The sequence below is a fragment of the Scomber scombrus genome, chromosome 17 (assembly GCF_963691925.1).
Source record: "Scomber scombrus chromosome 17, fScoSco1.1, whole genome shotgun sequence".
Lineage (NCBI taxonomy): Eukaryota > Metazoa > Chordata > Actinopteri > Scombriformes > Scombridae > Scomber > Scomber scombrus.
In genome coordinates, this window is record NC_084986.1 from 24,714,189 (window position 1) to 24,722,558 (window position 8,370).

Here is an 8,370-nt window from a genome sequence, read left to right on the forward strand (position 1 = left end):
TGCAGTTGTATTTGCTCCTGTCAGACTGTCCTTGTGTCCTCTGAGGTTCTACCCACGCAGACTTTAGCACAGACCCTAAAACTAAGTTGAACTAGAAAGTGTGTCTACCTGAATACCTCTACTGCACACCAGTCTTTCTTTGGAACTGTCAGTTCCACTTTCGATCTCTCAGAAAACACAAAACCCTGAAACTTGCAAGTTCAATGCACAAGTTTCCACTTTACTACAAGTGCAGCTAAACCACTGAGGTGAGTCAGACTTGTCCCTCAGCAACCTCCGATACCCGCAGGTGTATTTGAGTCCCATCTAAGTTAACAGTAGATCGACCAGTAGATGATGTTGAAGAGGACGTAAGATCCAGGAAAGATGACCCGTGAGTACTTGTCTATAGCGTGAGTGTCGATCAAGACGCTGCTGTAAGCGCCGGAGCCGACGTGGCCGGTGATCGGGTCGCTCTCCATCGCCAGCTGCACCAGTATCCTCTCCCGTTTCACCCCGTTCTCTTCTGGCAGGCCGTAGTTCCCTGTGTTGTTGACATCCACCTCACTGTAGCTGGCTGACATCGTACCAGGATGGGACATACCACAGGTACACGGCAGCTGCAAGTAGACAAAAAGGAGGCTTTATCGTAAAGCCGCTGTCTGGAGTTTTTTATGTCTTAATAAAAAATGTGCTTTGTTGTCGGCTGTCTATATAATGCATTAAAGGGGCCATGTAATAGAAAACTCACTTTTACAGTGCTTGTGCAAATATATTTGAGTCTCTGATGTGCCTACTAATACACAAACTGGAATAAGAAAACCCAGTCAGTTTGGTGTAGGCTGTCTTAATTGATGTGATTCAACAAGTCATTCAGATTAACCCTCTTACGTCACTAAAACTGAGTTGAACTAGAAAGTGTGGAACCTAGAGCTCGCTCTTTTAGATCAGAATCTGACATGAGCCTGTTTTTGGATGGGTTGGGCCTACCTGAAGACCTCTACTGCAACTCTAACCTTCTTGTTCTGTGTTTTCTTTTGTTGTTTTTCATTCTCGACACTAAATTGACCATAAATCTGAAGAATTTCATGTCTTAAAAGTTTTATTAAAAATGTGATTTGCTGTCCTCTAAAATCTATTTTTAATACCACCACTAAGGGGCATCAAAGCTTGAGGTTTTTAAATTCATAGTGACTTTAAACTTCAAACATCAATATGTATTTAGTTTAAAATATAAACTCGAGCACATGTACATGATCTTGGTGTCTATAAGCTTAGAGATGATAGACTCACTCACCCTATCTCTGAGTTTCCTCTCCTTGCGTTCTTGCAGTGTGGACAGGTAGTTGACGGCAGCGTACTCGATCACAGACAGGAAGACAAAGACAAAACTAACCCAGAGGTAAATATCCACAGCTTTGATGTAGGAGACCCTGGGCATGGAGGCGTTGACTCCAGTGATGATGGTAGACATGGTGAGCACTGTGGTTATACCTGAAGCATAGAAAGTACAGAACACCAGGTCAGAGCAGGTGAAAGCAGACTCATATATATATAGTTCAGGTTATAATGAAAGAAAAGTGAAGATAAGAGGAGAAGAAATATTTGTCTGAGATGACAATACAATCTCAAAGAAACTGTAGCTTCACCTTATGTGGTGAAAATACAATTATTATGTAATGTATTAGATAATGTATTAGTTTACTGTGTATGCATTTTAGTAGGTGAGGCTGATGTGAATGCCATTAGTTTTGCAGATATAAGCATTGGAGCAAATTATGTTTTGACCTGATGATAGCGCTAGAAGAAAAATCAGATGATCACCAAAGTCACCACAGTTCTTCCCCAGTGGAACATAAACATCTGTTTAAATTTTACGACAATCCACCCGATACTTGCAGAAAGATTACTTCAATCAAAAAATGTTAACCTCATTTATTTGGAATTTATATAAAAATTAATATGAATGATTCAGTTAATTCAAATCTGCAATATCAGAAGGCAGCAGGGCTAATACGTTGATAACATCTGCAACCTCTGATTTGAGAAGTGCTGCACCAGACACAGTGGCAGAACACATGGCTGTCCACGTGTTTACTTTCAATTAATCACCTGAAAAACCACACCAGGCTGCTACAGAATAACCACACACCTCTCCACACATCAGAGTAGTTCGTTTAGTAAATGAACATTCTGCCAGATTTTATGGGAGACATCAGATTCCTGAGGCATCGTAGCCTCCTTCCCAAATTTATTTGAAGAAAAATTGGCATCTCATGTTTTATTCTTGAAATGCACCATGGTGCAAATGTACAGTGTCCACGTGTTCAAATCATACTGAACTAGTGTAACCTATAGTTATTCATTTCTATGATTATGGGACTAATGAAAAAATAGACCCACACCATCTGCCTCTGGTTGCAGATTAGTGGTCTCTCTGATCTATAGTCACCTTCATCCAGCTGTTTTGCACTTTGCATTGTGCACCAAAAGTGCAGGTGAGCTTGGAGACACCCACACAGTCAGTGCATCCAACACTTACCACATTGCACTTGTACTTTAAAATGTGGAAAAACTATCCAAACCAACTCATCAGTCACCTTAGAACTAAGCCACCAAATAAACAACAATGGTCAAGGACCCTCACCTAACGGTACTCTAGCGGGCACGGCCCTTCGGTCAATCCAGAAGGACACCCAGGACAACATGACCATCAGCGTGGCAGGAAAGTAGGTCTGCAGCAGGAAAAAGAAGATGTGACGCCGCAGAGTGAAGTTGATGTACAGACGGTTGTACCAGCCTGGAGAGGAGATGAAGTTAGAAGTTACGATATAATTGAGAGACCGTAGGATTACATTACACATAACTCTGCACTCATAACTCTGTCGGTACCTGTGCTGCTGTAGAATGCCAGCTTGGTGGTGGTGTGGAACTCCTGAATGAGGAACTGAGAGAGAGATATTCTTTCATCTGTGTTTAATGAGCGGTTCCCTTCCTTCCAGTACAGCATTAGGTCATCATCTGTGTACGCATCTGGAGGGATAAAGAGCATAATGAAGTATCAGTGGCACACATGAAAATAACACAATAAGTGAAGACTCTACAGCGCAACAGTAGGGGAGATAAGTAAAATGGCAATGAAACTTACAGCTCTCTATCTCCAAAGAGCATGTCTGTGTGTCAAGAGGAAAGCGACTCAGGTCCATGCTGCACATGGATGTGACTGTAACTCTGCATTACAAAAAAAAAAAAATTAGCTGTCGTAGTGTAATGAAAATGATCAGAGAAAACACCATGTGAGAGATGTGAGCTTAATATTTATATTTAAAAATGCAGTGAATAACGTTTAAAACTGCTCCAGAAGCTAAGATGGGCTAATAAGGTTAATGTGGGAATACTTGTTTTTGTGTTCTCTCTTTGGTCGAAATGTGAGTAAGGTGAGTGCCTGGCATGGTTCTTGTGTCCCATGGAAATGTGTTTATGGCAGAAATGGGCTAAAACCATGAAGATGCCAGAAATCCACCTAAAGCACAATGACAAAGGCTGAGATTGGCTGTAATGTACATATCAGTACACTGTATGTGGTTTGTAGTAAACAAGATAATCTATACCTTATACCTTATTATTCCTTATTCCTTTGTGCAGGAGCATACACATTTAAATAGCTTTTAGGGAGGGTTGAGGTTAAGCAGATGTTGATAAATGGGAGACCTACCAAGCTTATGGTACTTTTGATTTGCTGGTAAATATCGTATAGTGCCCACTGATCTTTAATATACGTGTAACCTTCAGTAATGCATTATCCATCCATACTCGCAGGCAAATACTTGTTAGGGTCAGGGGTTTCAGCACGGAGATGATAAATGAAAATACATAATCCAGCTCAAAGGACAAGAGAAGGCTATACGGTCGCCAGGCGAGGTCTACAAACTGTCATCCTCACTCGCCAATCTGCCTTAGTCACGGAAATCTCCAACCAGCACCAACCCCACACAGATTAACCCGTGCCATGTGATGAGTATGCTTATATGTATTTATCGTCATCTACTGTAGTCTGTCTTAGTATACATTCACCAGGTAGCAAAGTACCACAATCTAAGATGAGGATCTCAAAAAAACAGATCACAGACTTTTATTTGATTTTATTAACTAATTTGTGGATTTATGGTGTAGTAGCAACATCTATGCTAAGAGTGTGATATTTTCCATCAAAACCTAAATGCAGCTTTGCAGATGACGCTGTTGAATTTTGTTTGTGCCAGTCCATCAGCGAGGCAGTGCTATGAATGGTAACAACAAGGAGGGCAGATGGCCAGCTGTTATCATTTGCCAGGCTCTGTAACGTGGATTACAAAATCAGCTATCTTGGCTCAGGGCCTTGCTAAAATTAGGAGGGAGCGCTGAGCAGTATTAGCAGTCGTAATTGGCAGAACATTATCCCCTTAAATATACATCTTGTACTGCGGCAGCTGGTGCCACTTTGTATCTGCAGGACAGCCAATGGCAATTATTTCCCTGAACACCCACTAACATCATAACCTGTCCCACCTCAAACATATTACATGTATGTAGTGCCCCAGTGCCTGCTATTAAAGAATTAAGCGAAATGTATTAAAGCTGCACTAATCATATTTTTATAATAACAATGGATCAAATGAATGTATTAACTCTGCACTTCTCCTAAGCTCTTTGGAGCATTGCCTCATTGTTTTTGGATTGTTGTTGTGATTCACTCTCATCAACCTAGTTTCAGCAGCAGAAGTGGAGTTCAGTGGAAATAATAATATTAATAATACTACTACTAATAATACATTTATATTTTATATAGTACTTTTCTTAACAAAGTTAAAAAATGCTTTACAGAAGAAATAAAACCATACAAGGTGGACAAAAGTAAGCAATGAACAGCAGAGATAAGAAGTAAAAATAAAAAGCTCTAATAAACTCTCTCTTTCCCAAATGCCAGATAGAAGACACACTTAGTGTCTACCTTGTGACCATAGTGGAGCATTTAACAGCTAAAGAGCCAGATATTTTCTAAGGAGTAGGTGGAGACCAAACCAGAGCTAAAAGGAGAATATTGGACTAACATCAGCTGGACACACACATCACTCAGAATAAATAGCTTTTTGTGAAACTGTAGGGGAAAGCAGGACTGATTACAGGTTTAGTGTACCTTTTGGTGCAAAGGGTGTAAAGTATGTCCTCATAATGTTTAAAAAGGTGATCTGGCTTTAAACCGTATCCAACAATTTTAACGTGATTCTTCCGCAGAGCCGGAACATATGCAAGAGACCAGCAGAGGCTTAGATCCCTTACTTTTGTTCTTTGACTTAAAGTTAAGAATACGTTTCAAAAATACTGGATCCTACATTGTGCATAATGCACCTCAGTAGCAACTCTCACTTTTTGATAAATGGTCACATCTTTCAAGCTCAATACCACCAGTTTGTAATTCAGTTATCAATTTGTAGTCTTCAAGCCCTTATACAGGTGTGATGTCACTTCACTTATTTTCTCTGAGCCACAAATCACATTATATAACAACTGTTTTCACAGGCTGAGTTGCAGGCTATCACACATTTCAAGTACATTTAATTTAACATATAAAATTGGCGTTATGCCTCATTAACTACATGTTGCCCCTGTATGATCAATAACTACATAGTAACTGGTATTTTGCTGAGTTATTCACTTTGCTTCACTCTGATCTGGAATTACAGTTGTGTCATCTTACAGTTCAATCAGAGACACTAATCAAAATAAGAAGACTTAATCAACAATGCCAGAAACAGCACATATGCAGAAGGAAGTCTGTCCACAAACGGCATCAAACAGCCCAAACCCAAATGAATTGATGATTTCTACTGACTGAATAATCGATTCATCGTTGCAGCCTTAGAGCAGTGTCAGGTTATAATGCATGAACATGAGTGAATGTGACCAGTCAGCTGGTAGCCAATCAACTGATGGTTAATGAAGAATGAAGCAGCTAACTCTGCCTGTCCAAATGTTATGCTCTATTCAATAAAAGCAAATATTTGAATTTCGTCGCATGTGAAGAACTTGGGTTTTGAATGAATTAAGACTTGATTATAACATTATTTGTGTTGATTGATCCCTTTTAATTGTTTCATACAGTTGGGGAGCTTTACCTGAGGCTGTAGAGGACTTTGCCATCTGGGTAGACTCGCAGCATAACGTTGTCAGTGGTGGTGTCATGTGTGAAGGACTTCTTAGAGTGGACAAAAAACATGTCAGGTACCCAGATCTTCTTCACCAGGCGGCCGTCAAATGTCATACTCTGGTTCTTGTTGCTTCTAAAGGACAGACGTTCATCTTTCCAGTAGTGCCTCAGGTATAAGGTCATGGTAAAGTCCTTAAACAAAAATAGATATGTGTGTTATAGCACTGTCTTAACTAACAACATACATTTAAAAGTTTGAAACTGATTGGTCCACACATACCATATCAACCTCTGAAATAGCATCCAGGCTTTCTACCTGAACGTCCACTCCAACTGGGACTGCAGGCCCTAGAAAAACACATTTACAAAGTATTACTAATCTGTCATTTACAGTAATGTTATTGTCAACTGTACTGATAGAAACAGCAGTGCAGATGTATCACCATCATCCTGCTATATTTGGATTATCTGTTTAATTTGAGGTCATGACTGCTTTTAATGCCGACGATTTTGCTTCAAAAACAATGACTTCATCCAAATCCCCATAAAAGCAGTTGGGTGTAGATTTCCCCAAAAACATGGCACAGAGCCAGTGGAGTGAGTACTCTAATCCTACTTGACATTATAGTGCAAGTAACTTTAAAAAAAAAAAAATTGTTTTAGCAGGGCTCCAGATTGTCTTCATTTTAATACAATTATGTAGGTGGGGGTGAACAAGTACACAAAGACACAAATGAGCACCGGTAAGCCGAAACATTATTATATGTCATATGTTATAATAATATTGATTATTATGCCAGACTTTTGACTTTTTTCATCAAATATCTTTATTTTATATTCTAAAATCTACATGAACTAATGAATACATTTTACAATGAGAGATAAATCTTCTTTATAAGAAATGATCTCTCTTATAAATCATGTCAGTATCCATGAAAAACAGCTGAACCTAGATTTTGGTGCTTAATGGGAACACTTACCCTAACAGCTGAAAACATTGGTTAGAACATTAGAAAAGTCATCCAATGTAATAAGTTACATTACTTTGATGGAGTCATTGAAATAGTTACATTACTTATTACATTTTAAATAGAGTAACCTTTTACATTTCCAAAGTAACCTTCCCATCCCTGGTGATGGGTGTCAAAGGCTTATTGATGTACGTATGAAACAAAGGCTAGCCCATCTGGTCCAATACCTCAGAACAGCTACTCTAGCTCAAATTGCTGAAAAGGTTCATGCTGGCTATGATAGACTGGCACTGTGAAATATTTTCTACAATGCTCTTCACATTTAAAAGCACTACGATTTAGAAAAAGAAACCTGTAGTAACCAATGAGACCCAATCCAGTTCACTCTCCCTTATGTGATTAGGAGCAAGAGTAAAGACTCTGTCATAAGAAGAGTGACTGGACTGGGACTCATTGGTTACTACAGTTTCTTTTAATTTCGTAGTGTGCTTTTAAGTGTGAGAATTGAAAAAGCACATAAAATCAGACTTTGAGCTCTGCTAATGTGACAGATTAAGATAGGAGTTATTGAATTAATCACATTAATCACTGGCCCACAGCAGCGTGGCTCAGACATAATCCTACTCTGTTATGTCATCTCTTCAAGCCAGCATTGAACACTCCCCCTTCCCACATTTAAATGAGTGTATAGATCAGGCGATGTGGGTTGGGTTTTGTGGGGGTGGGTTAAATGCTAAAACAACACTTGGTTAGTAATTTGTCTGGACAGTGAATTAGAAACTGAAGCGTCTTTGAACGGAGAACACAGTCTACTGCTCCATTTACAGAGATGAATCGCCTTACCTCCAAATCCTGGTCGCATAGTAAAGTCGTGGTCGTCTATCCTCAGCAGCTGCTCTGACTTTGTACCCTCGGCTTTGGTAATGTCTGGACTCCTTTTGTAGATAGGGCTGATGGAAATAGTTGAACAAAATGTTTATTTCCACATATCACACAATGAACTTCCCACATGGTGTTACATGAATACACTTCTTTGTTCTTGTACAATATGTTTTAAACTCTAACTCTCCTGTATTATAGATGCTAAGGCACCAATTTAATACTTGATTGGTGAAAATTTCTGAATTGAATTTCAAACTCGTTAGTAATGCAGCGTTGTGTATGCAGGTGGACCTACAGTATAAAGAGGCCACTGTGCGTGATTCGCCCCACTCGTTTGAACAGCATTGCCGG

The 8,370-nt window shown here is 39.5% G+C and overlaps 1 protein-coding gene across 1 annotated transcript; it reads right to left on the minus strand.

The window, feature by feature from the left end:
• Positions 1-311: 311 nt before the first annotated feature.
• LOC133997594 (gamma-aminobutyric acid receptor subunit rho-1-like) lies at positions 312-8,077 on the minus strand. Its single transcript, XM_062437252.1, has 8 exons — positions 7,981-8,077; positions 6,447-6,514; positions 6,135-6,358; positions 3,128-3,210; positions 2,872-3,012; positions 2,627-2,779; positions 1,265-1,473; positions 312-605 (listed from the first exon to the last, which is right to left on the minus strand). The coding sequence occupies exons 1-8, from the start codon at positions 7,997-7,999 to the stop codon at positions 312-314; spliced, it is 1,191 nt and encodes a 396-aa protein (XP_062293236.1). The 5' UTR covers positions 8,000-8,077.
• Between the last annotated feature and the right edge of the window lie 293 nt (positions 8,078-8,370).